Source organism: Octopus sinensis, linkage group LG6 (genome assembly GCF_006345805.1).
Source record: "Octopus sinensis linkage group LG6, ASM634580v1, whole genome shotgun sequence".
NCBI lineage: Eukaryota > Metazoa > Mollusca > Cephalopoda > Octopoda > Octopodidae > Octopus > Octopus sinensis.
The window spans coordinates 94044735-94061209 of record NC_043002.1 but is presented as its reverse complement, the minus strand read 5'-3'; the positions used below and the strand labels follow the sequence as shown (position 1 = coordinate 94061209).

At 35.8% G+C, this 16475-nt stretch overlaps 1 protein-coding gene across 2 annotated transcripts in view; it reads right to left on the bottom strand.

The window, feature by feature from the left end:
- Positions 1-1892: 1892 nt before the first annotated feature.
- LOC115212879 (NADPH--cytochrome P450 reductase) overlaps positions 1893-16475 on the bottom strand; it is a 70102-nt gene continuing 55519 nt past the window's right edge. For both annotated transcript variants that reach the window (XM_029781670.2, XM_029781671.2), the window contains exons 9-15: positions 15470-15586; positions 14356-14474; positions 12661-12842; positions 11419-11568; positions 9715-9979; positions 5889-6117; positions 1893-2171 (exon numbers count right to left, since the gene is read on the bottom strand). In XM_029781670.2, coding sequence (XP_029637530.1) covers positions 2024-2171; positions 5889-6117; positions 9715-9979; positions 11419-11568; positions 12661-12842; positions 14356-14474; positions 15470-15586 — 1210 coding nt within the window. In that variant the 3' untranslated portion in view covers positions 1893-2023. The remainder of the gene's footprint in view (positions 2172-5888; positions 6118-9714; positions 9980-11418; positions 11569-12660; positions 12843-14355; positions 14475-15469; positions 15587-16475) is intronic.

Here is a 16475-nt window from a genome sequence, read left to right as displayed (position 1 = left end):
ACTGGGTCAGAGAATCTGCTTGAACTAATACTGTCTGGTCCATGAAAGTATGTTAATCATAATCGTCATTTAACATCCGTTTTCCATACTGACATGGGTTAGACAGTTTGACAGGAGCTGGCAAGGCCAGGACCCACACCAGGCTTCATTGTCTGTTATGGCAAGGTTTCTATGGTTGGGTGCCCTTCCTAACACCAAACACTTTACAGTGTGCACTGACTGCTTTCTATATGGCACCAGAGGCAGCGAGCTAGCAGAAACGTTAGCACGCCGGACGAAATGCGTAGCTGTATTTCGTCTGCCGTTACGTTCTGGGTTCAAACCCCGCCGAGGTCAACTTTGCCTTTTATTCTTTCAGGGTCAATTAAATAAGTACCAGTTACGCACTGGGGTCAATGTAATCGACTTAATCCGTTTGTCTGTCCTTGTTTGTCCCCTTCTATGTTTAGCCCCTTGTGGATAATAAAGAAACATATATGGCACCAGAACCAGTGCTTTTTTTATACAGCACCATCACTGACAGGTTTACCAAGTAAATTGCAAGACAAAACCTTGACAACTGGCAGGAGTGAGGTAGCATTGAGAAAGTAGGGGACTGGCATTTTGCTAGTTGATGAGAGATTAATGGTATAAAGAGACAGAGATAGATATCTTGCTGTAGAGTAGATATATTTATATCCCACTTGGTTGGAAGAGAAAGGTGGGTTAGTAAGATATAGACAGCAGGTGGGTCAGAGGGTAAGATAAAAAGAGTAACAGTGATAGAAATGGTGGCAAAGATGTGGCAGGACATGCCCTCGAGGGATATTGAGGGTAGTGAGAATAAGTGAGGTGATACAGAGGTTTGGACAGGATAGAGGTGACTGTAGCAAATGATGGAGGGAAATATAGAAGAGACTCTGGAGCACGGTTTGCAGTAGATATGTGAGGACACTGAGAGTAATTGCAGATAAGTGGGATGTTAATGATGGAGAACAGCACAGGGGAGAGAATTCAGAGAAAGGAGGTGGTTGGTGGAGACAGCAGGCAGGGGAAGATAACAAATTGAAGTGGTTTAGGGTGGGGGAAGGAAAGTAACTGAGAAAGCGGGTGGGGGGATGTAGATGTTAAATGATGGTACACAAGCAAGTCCAAAAGGTTAAAGCACTAGCTTTGCAACAAAGAGGTTTCAGGTTCAATTCTACAGTGTGGTATCTAGGACAAGTGTCATCTTCTGACACATTGAGTTGACCAATAGCCTGCAAGTGAAATTTTGTTAACAGAAACTATAAGGAAACCAGTGTGTGTGTGTGTGTGTCTCCTTATGTCAATGTGAAGAGACAGCTTCAGCTATGGTGACATTGTTTATGTTCACCATAAACAAAATGTTTTGTAGCTTAACCCTTTCGTTACCAACCCGGCCAAAACCAGCTCTGGCTCTGTAGTACAAATGTCTTGTTTGCATAAGTTTTGCATTAAAATATACCACCAAACCTTAGTCACAATTTATGTTCCTAACACTTGTTTAATGATAACTAAGTTATTTTACTAAATTCTTGTTATATTTAAAATAATTGAAAGAAACACAGAGCATCTCAAAATAAATACTGTAACGAAAGGGTTAATGGTTCAATAAGTGAAGACAGAGAAAGAATCTTACTTGCAAAAAAAAAAAAAAGAAAAAAAGTAAGGTCTGACATCAGCAAGAACATCCAACCATTGTATAAAGTCTCAAGAATTTTCACCCAATACATACCAAATGTAAAAAGCGAATGTAAAAACAATGATCATGGTACGAATGTATGTATTTGTATATATTGAAATTATCTGCATAGAGTTCTTGATACTTATGATGCATTTACTATTTTCAATATTGATTATCATATAAAATAAATTCCTTTTCACTCCATCTGTAAAGGTTAGTCTTAAAAATATTTTTTATTATCAGCGTTTGTTAAAGAAATAACATTTCATTAAAAAAAAAACATATGAATATAATGTGTGTTTATAAATTTGTTTATGTGTAGAAATATAACTTTCTTTTTCAGCTCCATACATCACAGGAATAACCACCTTTTGCTTGGATCTTCTTCATGTATTCAACAGCTTCAGGCTTGCTAGGTAACTTAGCAAACTCCATTATTATTGATATCAATGTGTCGTAGACATCACGGGCCATATTACGTGCATCACTGTAATGCAAAGACAATGTTTTCCAGTAAGTAAAACAAGGGAAAAAGAAAATTATATTCAACCCTTTAGCATTCAGGTTCCTCACTCAAATGTAACACTTATTTATTAACAAGATTTTGAATTTATCCTGCATTATCTTGTAGCCTTGAGATTTCAATGATGTCATAGTTTATTTTTTATACTGACATTGTAGATTAGATGTGAGAAGACAGATTTGGTCAGTTTGGACATAAATAGGTAGAATATTTTGGCCAATATGGACAGTTTAAATGCTTGCTTAGATTGATTTGTTCCTTCTGTGTTGACTAGAAATAACAGATTGACTACATAAATGATGTCAATAAACTGACTTTTTATTCTTTTATTCTTTTACTTGTTTCAGTCATTTGACTGCAGCCATGCTGGAGCACCACCTTTAGTTGAACAAATCAATCCCCAGGACTTATTCTATCGGTGTCTCTTTTTGCCAAACTGCTAAGTGATGGGGACATAAACACACCAGCATCGGTTGTCAAGCAATGTAGGGGGGACAAACACAGACACAAATAACATACATATATATATATATATATATATATAATATTAATTAGAGACAAAACCACTATTTTGCAAAACAAGGAAAGACTTAATCAATACATAAAATTTTAATAAAAAAAGTTAACTTTTTTTTAACTTTTTATAAAAATTTTATGTATTGATTAAGTCTTTCCTTGTTTGTTTTGCAAAATAGTGGTTTTGTCTCTAATTAATATTATATAATATTTTACTATAAAATTGGATTTAATCCTAAATCTGATTTTTTCCCTGTAATTTTGAATTTATTCCCTAATATTTATTATATATATATATATATACAACGAGCTTATTTCAGTTTCTGTCTACCAAATCTACTCACAAGGTTTTGGTAGGGCTGAGGATATAGTAGAAGACAATTGCCCAAGGTGTATCGCAATGGGACTGGACCCAAAACCATGTGGTTGGGAAGCAAGCTTCTTACCACCACACAGCCACTCAGTGCAGATTTGGAAAGTGTTACAAAATATTACTATGTCAAACATCAATTATCAGAACAGACTTTGGCAAACAGAATAGCAATAGGTTGAGACGAGGAAACTTTAAAAGGGAAAATACATTTTCTGATCCCTCACAGGGTAGTAAGGAGTAAACAGAAAATTATTGTTTATAAATGCATTACTATATCTAGAACTTCCATAAGATGTTTAGCACAAATTAGTGAGGCTATTGTAAAATGTGATAGTTTGGAAAAAGGTAATAAGAAATGGAAAAGAGAGACAGATAGAGAGATGGATAAAGAATCAGAGTCAGAAATAGAGAAAAGTTTAAAAAGCATTATAAATAATGGTTTCAAATTCTGGCACAAGGCCATCGATTTCAAGAGAGATAGTAAATCAATTACAATACATCGACCTTAGTGCTCAATTAGTACTAATTTTATCAACCCCAAAGGGATGAAATGCAGAGCCAACCTCAGTGGAATTTGAACTCAGACTCTTAAGATAGACAAAATGCCACTAAGCATTTTGCCCAACATGCTAATGATTCTGCTAGATCGCTGCCTTAATAATAATAATGAGAACATTTATAACACTTACTTTACACATAGCAACTCCACACCAATTCTATCTAACTGATTGTAAAATCACAAATACCTAAAACATTAAAACCTAGAGTTATCACTAAACTTACAGAATGAAATTTCCAGAAATTGTAATTGTCAGAATTGAGTACCACAGGGATTCATCTTTTCACCCACTTTTTTCAACATATATATTTCTTTATTGCCTACAAGGGGCTAAACATAGAGGGGACAAACAAGGACAGACAAAGGGATTAAGTCGATTACATCGACCCCAGTGCAAAACTGGTACTTTATTTATTTATCAACCACGAAAGGATGAAAGGTAAAGTCGACCTCGGCGGAATTTGAACTCAGAACGTAACGACAGACGAAATATTGCTAAGCATTTCGCCCGGCGCGCTAACGTGTCTGCCAGCTCGCCGCCTTATTCTCTTTTCAACATATAACTTCACAACTTCCTCAATGCCCACCACAAAACATACATACAGCCTCATATGTATCATACTCACATTCCGCTACCATTCTCCAGACACTGTCATATAACTATTCCAGCCTGAGAGAAATCACCTAAAAACCTGGCTTCCCAACAACAGACTTGAAGTAGCACTGACCAAATCTAATGTCCTGCTTCTTACCAGCAATACTAGAGAACATCAAATACAACCAATCAACATACTCAATTACAAACACACACACACACACACACACACACACGCACATATACATGCAGAAAGCAAAAATACAAAGAATAACAAAGCATTCCTTTACAACATTCACAACACAGAAACAGTAAAGAAGGGAAAATAGCACACAAGCATACTTTGAGCAATCACAAGTATCACATCTAGCCAACAAAAAGAAATAATTGTGTACAAAAAATACACTATATTCTTTATGGACTATGCCAGATTTGAGCCTCCAATCTCTCCGCAGTAAACTACAAAGGACACAAAACAGTGAACATAACAGGTTGTACACAAGTCACACCCAGACTACTTACAAGACATAAAAACATGAAAGGCCACCTAAAGATGTAAAAGGAAGGCACAGTTTGTAGCTGCAGTAAGCTTCAACACAGGCAGTTCCTGTTACAACATGAAAAACTTTTAACTTCTCTGTACATCGAGACCCATATACAACACTGCAGAGAATTACTACAACAACATCCTAGAAAAACTTCTCTCTGACTCAACTCAGGCAAACAAAGAACATACACATAAAAACACCTCTGACATCAATAACTTCACTGGCCCCCAAACACTGTGTTGAGATACACACTTCACAGAGAAACAGCAGCTGTCGCACTCCAAATGAGTCCATTTGTTCACTGCTGCTGTGACCACTACCAGAATTTACAAGTGATCAGAAACAGATTAGACAGTGGAGAGAGCATTTATATCCAGACTGTCATATTGCACCCAATATCCTTCATCATTGCATGTCAGTGCATGCAATTCAGACATCAGTTAGGTAGAGACATAGTACAAACTGAGAAGATAGATCTATGGGTTACTCCTTGTCATTCAGCACACTCTCTGCATGTGAAAATCTGCTAGACTGAGGCAGATTTGAATGTACACAACAATAACTGATGTAATGGCACCTGCTTCTCTTCCTAGCACTTCTGCTTTTACTCATTTACTACATCTTTTAAGAATTTTGCCAAACTTTCTTCCTTAGGAAAACATGATTAAGAGGATACTTCTATAATAAGGAAGAACATTCTTGTTCATTTTTCCTTCAACAGTACAAGCTAAGCAATAACACACCTACTTCTTTACTTATTCCTAAATCTATAACAGCTCTTGCCAAAGTATAGGCATTTCTTCCACAACCTTGTGAAAGTAATTATCTGCAATGCTTTTACTGTAATATATGTTCCTACTTCACCACTTCTACAGTAGAAAAATACAATCATAAAGAAACCCATTGGCTACTTCTAATAAACAATTAACTCCAGCATCAACACTATCCATCATTAAACATAAGTAAAAATAAAAGTTACTTCTCTTTCCAGACAGCAACTCAGTTCCTACAACTCAAACCAGATTTCACAAAGATTATAACAAAGACTCTACAACTCAAAACAAATTCCATGTTTGGTAGTCTTACTTACCCACAGATATATATATGTCCACCTGAACTCAATAATTTCCAAGTTTCTTCCCGATTGTCCATCAAAAGGTGTTGGACATAGACTTTTTTAGCAGTGTCTCTTGAGAAAGCCAAATGGAGTTTGGTCAAAGATTTCTGCTCAATAAAGTGATTTAGTTCTTCTTCATAAAGGAAGTCATTAGCTTTGTTTCGGCATCCATAATACAAAATAGTATCACCAACAACTTTATCTGGAAAATTAGAAAATTAAACAACATCAGAATAAATTTTCTAAAATCGCATAAATTATTTAACGTTAGACCTTTCAATGATATCTTGAGACCCAGAGAGTGTGTGTACCATTATATATATATCAGTTTGAGTTGGTTCTTATTCAAAGTTATTGTCCTCCTGGGTATGCTCCGGAAACTGAGGCTTACTCATTCATTTCTGTTTTGGTATGGTTTCTATGGCATGCCCTTCCTAAGACTAACCACTTTACATAGTGTACTGGATACATTTTACCATTGCTACAGTATCAGAGATTTCATGTTCTAAACAAAACAAACTTCAATTACAATAGCCTATCACAACATAAAACAAACCACCTACTAGTATCCACACATATACAACACTGCAGTTAACAACTACATAATTACACAATGTATTTGTCCACTTGTGCTTGTGTGTGCCATTGAAAACATGGAGACAGTCCACATTACTCGCATGAAAAGCCTAAACTAAATTTATCACATTTGTATGCAATGCTAAATGGAAGGAAATTCAGAATGAGCTACTATCTAGACAAATGTTCATTCACAGACATAATGACTCACCAAGCTTCTTTCACTTAAAATTATTAAAACCGGTGAATTTAATAACAAAAATCAAAATTTAGGGATCAGTAACATGCCACATGCACACTATTGAATGGTAAAAACAAAACAAAAAGTGAGGGACCACCTCATGCTCGCATTTTGATTTAGCTGATTAACAGAATACAAGTTAATCCATTCAATTCTGTTATCACCACTAAATTTTCAGACCCTAACTCAGGCAAACATGTGATGTATATGGACAAGGACAGCTGTGTAAAAAAAGTGCTGATCTCTGTGGAGGGAGACCCAGAAGAAATGGGACAAAGTGGTGAAGCATGATCTTCAAATTTTGGGTCTCACAGAGGTGATGACAAGTCATCAAGGCCTTTGGCAGTTTGCTGTGCTTGAGAAGACTAGTCAAGTCAAGTGAAATCATAGTTGTAGCCTGTGTCAGTGACATGTAGACGCACCCACACTGGTGATGCGTAAAGGCACCTATGCCAGTGACACACAGAGGTACCTGTGCTGGTAACATGTAAAAGCACCTATGGCAATGACATGTTGAAGACACCCATTACACTCTTGGAGTGGTTGGCATTAAAAAGGGGGCATCCAGCCATAGAAACCAAGCCAAAATCAGACCTGGTACAGCTGTCTGGCTTACCAGTTTCAGTTAAATTGTCTAACCCATGCCAGCATGGAAAATAAGGCTAAATGATGATGATGGTGAATTGGACAAAATGAAATAAAAGATGGTATAGCGCCTTACTGCACTTCCAAGACTAAAATTTGTAATGTTCATATTGGGCTATCTTTTACTCATTTCAGTAACTGGACTGCAGTCTTGCTGGGGTACCACCTGGAAGTGTCTAGTTGAACACATCAACTCTAGTACATACTTTAAAGTCTGGTACTTATTCTATTGCTTCCCTTTGCCAAACTCATAAGCTACAAGGACATAAACAAAGAAACAAACAAACACCAGCTGTCAAGTTGTGGCAACAGGAAGAAGCAAAAAGAAACACACACACATGTATTATATATATATATATATCTCCTTATATATACATATATCTACATCTATCTATCTATATCTATCTCTCTCTCTATATATATACATATATCAATATCTATGTATGTATATATATATATATAATTCTGCATTTTTACAGTTACACTTTTTCCATGACAGAAGATAAATTTTTTATTCCACAACACATTTGTTGTGGCTTCATGCAGGCATAGCATGGAATCAATCCTTGATTGCCAAATTTCACTTAACACTTTAACAGCACTTTTCTCACAGTAAAACAATAGTTTTTCTGTGAATGACAGCAGTTATACATTTCCCAGATGCCTTCGCAAAGCAGAATAATGTCTTTGCCACTTGACCCTTCTAACCTCTTCTACGCCACCAGGGGCTGGAATGGAGATAACAGACCTCCAACGAAATCATTTGTTCTCAACATTATGTCTATCTTTTTGGTCGCTTTTCGATAGTTATAAAAGCAAGAACTCCGTAAGCTAAAAGCAGTTACTGAGAGCGACCCTCAGTGAGTGTGAACGTTACTATTGCACTCTTCACAACCTCCAACAATCTTTCTCTCCTCCAGCTGAGAAATTTTTGTACTTTTTCACGACAGAAAATACACCCTTTGGGGCAGTTATAACGAAATTGCTTTCTTATATCAGAGTAATAAGGCGTTTCAATAGAACATCTTTAACCCCAGGAATTACCAGGTACGCCAGCTAGTATATATACATATATATATATATATATATATATATATATATACATACATACATACATACATACATACACATATATACATGTATAAACATATATATACATACATACACATATATAAACATATATATATATATTTATATATATATATATACAAACCATAAGATCATTTGCATCGCAGAACTCCAGCAGTCTGGTTCCCTCCTCATTGCAGGAACCAAAACCACAGCCTCCATGTACGCCATGGAAGACCCCTGCATGTTGTCCAACATGCCCATTGAAGTCACCAGCCACAAAGAGAAGGTCCCTGTCATTCATCAATGAGGTAGTCTGCAAGAGGGTGTTATAAAATCGGTCTTTCTGTCCATCAGGTAGCCCCGGCCGAGGGGCATAAGCCAAGATAATGGTTGCTAATCCATGATGTAGCACTAATCTAATCGTAAGTGTTCTATCACATACTCTGAATACCTCGATTACCTTATCAACCCATTTTTCCACAAGAAGTATACCCACTCCCTTGACCATATCAGTGTTCCCTGCCAAGAAAATCTTGTACCTGTGTACTATGCCTGTGAGGAATCTAGCGGAACCTCCTCTCCACCTTACTTCTTGGATGCAGCACAAATCTACACGTCTCTGTTCAAGCATCTCAACAATCTCACCAGACCTAACTTTCAGTGTGCCCACATTGAGTGTGCCAACCCTGAGTGTGTGGGAGGTGTGGGCCCGTGGGATCCTGGGATGGGGGACATGAGCATCATGTACCTGAAAAGAAAGCTCACATTTGGCAGAATTCATAAACAAACAATAGCCTTCAAACTGCATACACTACACCATTTTTATGTGCTATATGATCACTACCTTACATAGGAGATAAACCCTATGTAGGGGTGGGGATGGCATTTTATTTATATATATACATAATGAATAGTATCTCTCAACAGAACGGAGGTATCTAGTTTTTGGATGATCCTGATGGTAGTGGGAAAACTTTCTCTTAAATTTGTTACTAGACAAGGTCCACAAGCAAAATAAACCCAGAACAGACATCAGTACGATATATGTTACTGCAAACCATTTTAGAAAGGGCAGTGAAAAGTTAGTTAAAAGGAATCAAAGAAGTTGATCAAAATTTAGAACAAGACAAACATTAAATAGAAAAGAAAAAAAACAACAGAAAGATGATGCTAACCAAAGTAACATGTAGCATAGCATTGTTGTAGGATTTGGTATGTATTTAATAAATATTCCAAAGCTGAATGTGAAAGAGGAAAACAACATACCTTGACTTTTGAGGAAATCTCGTTCTTGAATGAAAGCTCTAAATGGTGCCACACCTGTACCAGGACCAATCATAAGAATATCTGTGGATGGTTTAAATGGTAAATGAAACTGTGATTTGCGTACATAGATTGGCACTCGAGGACAATCGCCATTGGATGATTTCTTCAGACTAAGGAACCCAGTGGTGACACCCTGTATTTTTCGACCATCTCTTGTAACATAATCAATGAGAATAGCAGTAATATGAATCCTGTCTGGATGGACCTGAAGACACAATCACAATTATAATAAATAATAATAATAATGTAATACAAATAAATAATGAAGGCTTTGAAGCTAAATAATGCAGTTTTTTTTTTTGTGCTTTTTAACAGTTTAATGAGAAGAGGAGCAGCAATGCTCATGATCTTTTCCAGGGTTTCTGTGACTGCTAAAAGTAGAGAAGTTATCCAGAGTCCAGAGACCTGGCTTAAATGCATATGAAGTGGATTCTACTAAAGGTGTGCAAAGGTCAAGTGATTGAGTCATCATCTCTATTATTGGCATTTTAAAACTAGCGAGGAAGCCTTTCACCGACTGCTGAAACTACAGAAAATAGGAGTCAAATTTCTCCAAATTCAACCTTGAAAAATGAGAGACACATTGGAGAATGTAGTCTTAGATATGCAATGCATGACAGCACAGGTGGTCATGGTTGGATTGCCTTTTACCATATGTTGCTAACAATTTAAAATAGATTATACGCATAATAGTAATGTTCAGGAGAGAGTATTGGCAGAATCATCAAACAAATGAGATTAATAGGAAGCACTGATATAACATCATCATCATTTAACATCCATTTTCCATGCTGGTATGGGTTAGACAGTTTGACTGGAAATGGTAAATAGGTTACCATGTGACAGCAGCCAAACTGTGGCAGAATGGTAAGTTAACATAGTGTGTGATATCTTATAATAGCTATAGCAGAATATTTTATATAAAGTATTGAATGCAACATTTCCACATTAGTGATGAAAATATTCAATGTATGCTATCCCAAGACATTATGGTACCCCACTTGCCAAACCCCATCATGAAGAATGACTGTCAGCTAAACATTCCTCTCTCCCTACACAAAGAAGGGCCTCATTTTCCACTGCTCAAAATAAATGAGTAAACTCCACCCCTACCTCTCTCTCTCTCTCTCTCATAACTCTACACACGTACATGACTAAAACAACCTTTATGTCACATCAAACCACCAACCCTTAAATAGGAAGCAAAGGTTCTCCACTTTTCCCTATATTGCATAGGAAACTACGTTCTCACTGCCTCTTCCTCCTCCACCTAACACCTTATAGAGATGAGGTTTCTCAAAGATGGCAACCTTCCTAAGAAGTTAAGCACTCTAAGCAAAGTGGTTTGTGTTAAAAAAGACACAAACTGTAAAAACAAGGCCAAAAAGGAACAGACAAAGACAATATAAGGATGGAAAATCATGGTGAGTTGTGAGAAGTTTTGAGACCCATCAATCCCATGCCAGAAGGTAAAAGCAGATAAATGATCATAAAAGATTTGTATGTTACTACAATGTACAAAGTACATGTACTAACCAATGTATATCAATAGGAAATACTAATTAATTGCCATTAATTTACTAAATCTAGCATAACTAACGACAATGACTTAAACAACTGTAATTGGGAAAAAAAATTACTTACTTTAGGAGATGATGAAATGGAATAGTAACGAGCTTGCAGACGAGGTAACAACTCACAAAGATGATCAAGGGGTGGTTTGACTGAGGACAGGTCTTCCAAAATAGCTATGATATTTCGATGATCTTTTATTACCCATTCACTGTATAATTGCTGAAATAAAGTAAATATTACACAGGCAGATATAGAATCAAGAAAATAAATCGTGATGATACATCGGATGAATTTAAACTCAGAACAAAGAAATTAAGAAAATAAAATGTGCAGTTATGGCTGAGTGAAAGAAAAGATTATTTCATAACTATTAACTCTATAATTCCGAGATCAATCCTACTGCATGACTCATAGAAGAAATGTCTACTACAGCCTCAAATTGACCAATGCCTCGAGAGTGCAATTCAGAAGAAGGAAAAGGAAACTGTACAGAAGAGTCATGCACATGTATGTGCATATATTACAGAAGATAGACACATACATGTGCATATATATATATGCATATATATATTTTTTTTTTCTTGTTTGGATTAACTATATATATATATATATATGAGAAATATTGAATTTCTAAATGTCTCAGAGAGACAAAGTGGTGGTAGAGCGATATAGTGGTCGTATACTGTCAACTCAATGTGACAGTCCCGTAAGGGAATTACACCACCGCCATTTAGCCCTAGGAAACATCGACGTCTCCTGTCAGCTTTGACACATTTTCTGTGTCCTTATATTTGCAAAGGGGAGGCAATCGACCCCGCCAGCTGGGACTAAGCACCTGACGACCTATGTTTCTGAGTCTATTGCTCGTCGTCAGTTCAGGGTAGCTTGTCTCGCTCGCTAAGATGACTGCAATCCCTTCGCAAATATATCATATTATCAGTAAAATTTATTTACTGATCACCGAAATTAGAAATATTGAATTTCTAAATGTCTCTAGAAATTCAATATTTCTAAATGAAAATATTACCATGGATTTAGTATCATTAATGGATTGTTTCTTGTTGTTAAATTTAATTGGAGCACTAAATAGTTTTCTTGTCCAAGTAAGCACAAGCTTTGTTTTAGGAAGGAAATGAGAACTTCAGAAGTCATAACTTTCACATACAGCAGGGGTGATGTAAGAAATAAAATGAAATAATCCTAAAAGAAATTGATTCCGAATTGCAGACATGGCTCACCAGACACTTATTCTCCCTAAGAACTTATAAACAGATGCAAGTCAGAGAATTAAGTCACATTACTAAACCATACCTTTCCTTCAGGTGTAGTTGAACTTATTTTTTCCAGAAATTCTTTATCTTTGGGGTCTTTAGCATATTCCACAAGTTCTTTGAGGACATGAGTTCTTACTGGATTCATAATGTCAACATAGTGTAACAATGCAATACGATAGGTGGTTGGACAAGGGAAAGGGTGTTTTTTGTTGGACTCAGCTGGAAGAGACATTGGAAAGAAAAATCAGGAGTACAGAAATGGCAATTAATAGAAATTCAAAACCAAATGTGGAACCAAGATTAATCAAGACAAAGATTTATAAAAAATCAAATTTTGCATGTTTATAACAGTATGAGAAGAAATAGCAGCACCCACAACCATTTCCAGGGTAGTTGAGAATAGTGGCAGGAAGGAAGGAAGGAAGGAAGTTATCCTCGGACAAAAGTCCTAACCCTGAAAGCTTGCAAGAGAGTGGACTCTGCCAAAAAATACACAAAGGCCAGGTGGTGCTTTTAACCTGGACAAGGGATTAGGTCTATCAGATCAATCCTTTTTATACCAGAAAAAGAAATAAAATGGCCATACATGTATATCAGTGACACTGATATATGAGAAGTTATTGGATACTTGTTGAGAAGTTAACTGATACTCAATAAATTCAAATCTTTGCTGTCAAGACCAAGAGCAATCTTGTTGCACTGATAATTTAATTTCTTCTTGAAATGATTCAATGAAATAAAAGTATTTTCTCTAAACTATCAGCAACGTATTTAGTACAAAAAACAAAAAATAGCGTTATGATCAACATAAATTCTAGTATGATATCTTCCATCAACTTACAGTTATTTTCGGTACCAATAAGTAATATTCTATTTCATATAATGAGTTCAAATCAGTATAAAAAAATAAACTGAATATATTTATTCATTCCAGCATAAAACATATGAATATATTTACCCATTCAAAAATATAATCACCATCATCAGCAATAATATTTTCCCACCTTGAAACCAGTCTTCTGATTCCTCAAACACAAAAATCAGGTTCTTTAACCCTTTCATTACTGTATTTATTTTGAGATTCTGTTTTTCTCTCAATTATTTTAAATATAACAAAGAATTTAGTAAAATAACTTAGTTATCAATACGTTAGTGTTAGGAACATTAATTGTGACTAAGGTTTGGTGAAAGATTTTAATTCAAAACTTATGAAAACAAGACATTTGTACTACATAGCCAGGGCAGGTTTCAGCCGGGTTAGTAACGAAAGGGTTAAACGACAAAAATGTTTGGAATGCTATTTCAATGTTATCCCTGCTTTGGAATGTTTTTCCACTGGTAAAGTGTTTGAGTGATCTGAATAAGCGAGAATCTGATGGTACTAGGTCCGAAGAGGAGGGAGGATGAGGCAGAGCTTCCAAGGCTAATGAATTTATCTTTTCTTAAGTTATCTTGACTGAATGTAGCCTTGACTCTCAGGGAACAGCTCATGAAGTAACCACTTTCCTTCCCTATACAATTTTTTAATCTGCTTCAGATTATTTTGCACAGTGGTCAAAGTTTAAGCCTCTGACATATGTCCCTGATACTTTGAGATATATCCCCTTGTGATATAAGGTCAGACAATTTGCTTGAAAATACATTACTTTCCAATACCCCTAACTTATATTTATTTATAAAACATTCTTTTTAATAACAGGATTAAAATTTAATATATATTAGAAGAGTTTACCTTCCACATTTGTTAAAGTGATGATAGTATCAAGTTTGGTTTCCAGAAGCTCACCAATCTTTGAAACAAGTTCTGGATTATTGGTTGGATAGACAGCAACATGATCCCCTGATTCATATCTATTCAATAGAAAACACATTTCAGAAATGACAGAGAGAGAGAAGAGAGAGAGAGAGAGAGAGAGAGAGAGAGAGAGAAAATTAAACAAAACAAAATGACAAAAAATGCAAAATGTTATTAAACGTAAAAGTAAAAGAAATTCTAAGAAAAATAGCAATATATAGTTTTGATTTGTTTCCCTAGGGACAAGGCCAATCTTTGTATGACTACAGGTATTTTAAATACAAAACATCTCAATGCTTCATGATTTCTTATATGGACATAGGACCAGAAATTTACAGACAAAAACCTTGCCATTTTTTCTGGTTTTTAATTAACCATGACTGAAGGAAAGATAAAAATCGTTCCCTGCAGTGTGTGAACTCTCAATGTAAAGCTATGTAATTAAATATTGCAAAGTATTTGTCTGGCAAACTCACAATTCTGCCATATGTTCTTATTTTAATATCTCACAATGATTTTAAGTTTCCTGGCTTTGAGCAAAAAAAAAATATATAAGAGGATCATTTAATTGTGATTTTATTCAACATATTCCTCTCTCAGATTTACACAATTATTGCAGTGGTCCTTCAGTTTTTCTAGGCCCTGTAAAAGAACTCGGAAGGTTGGGCCTTTCACAATACCCTTAAGACCAGGAACTTTTCAGCACCCTCTCATACTTTATGCAGATAAATCTCTTCTGGACACTGATGATCCAGAACTTTTAACAATCCATACTAATCTACATGCAAAAACTTCAAATTCCTACGATCACTAGATTAATATACTGAATTTCACAGTACCTTGCACAGTAAATTAATAAACTTGTATAATATATAATAATGTATAGGTACCAGTATTTCCTTTAATAGGAAATCAGTTGGATATAATTTGCTGAAGGCTTATTACAGTATCACAGTGCTAATGCACATTATAAATACACAATAAACTTATAGATACACATACACAAGCTCAAAAACATTGCACATAATGTCATTATTTTGTATAGACTCACCTTATCTTTGACCCACTAATATCAAATTCAATGTGCATACATGAACGGTCTGTATTTTTGAATAATTCTTTGTTGACAACAACTGGAGCCAGGAATGGGTTTTTAGCATCATAAGGACTGGTAAAGAAAAATTTAATGTAGAAATAAAATGTATAATTTAGTGCAACAATATATATATATATTTTAATAATTTAACTCATATACATGTGATATTGCATGGAATGAACTGTTTTACTTTTCTTATCCAGAGATAACCTAGCAATGACTAAAAACTGATCATAATCCATATATACTTGAGTAGACACCTGTTACCATATTCAACAGTCCATAGAAAGGTTAATTAAACTCAGCCTTGCAAGCTGTTGACAAGTAGCCCGCTAATTAGCTATTACAAGATAGCTATCGTTAGCAAAAGTACAGCACAACTAGGTGAACCAATATGAATTATCAACATTTAGATCCAAAGACGAACAGCAAAGTATAAACTGAACCAACTTTAACTCTCATAATAATACACCATAATTGCTATTTCTTCTTTATGTGCCATGCCTACTAGCATCAGCAATTGCAGACCTTCAAAACATCCTGTCTCGCATACATGATAGTGTGTTACTTAGAAAGGTCTTTCTGCAGCTGGCTGGTAAAGTCACCTAATAATAATCTTCTGGTAAAAAAAAAAAAAAAGTAAATATTCTCTATAGGCACAGGAGTGGCTGTGTGGTAAGTAGCTTGCTAACCAACCACATGGTTCCGGGTTCAGTCCCACTGCGTGGCATCTTGGGCAAGTGTCTTCTGCTATAGCCCCGGGCCGACCAATGCCTTGTGAGTGGATTTGGTAGATGGAAACTGAAAGAAGCCTGTCGTATATATGTATATATATATGTATATGTATGCGTGTGTTTGTCCCCCTAGCATTGCTTGACAACCGATGCTGGTGTGTTTACGTCCCCTGTCACTTAGCGGTTTGGCAAAAGAGACCGATAGAATAAGTACTGGGCTTACAAAG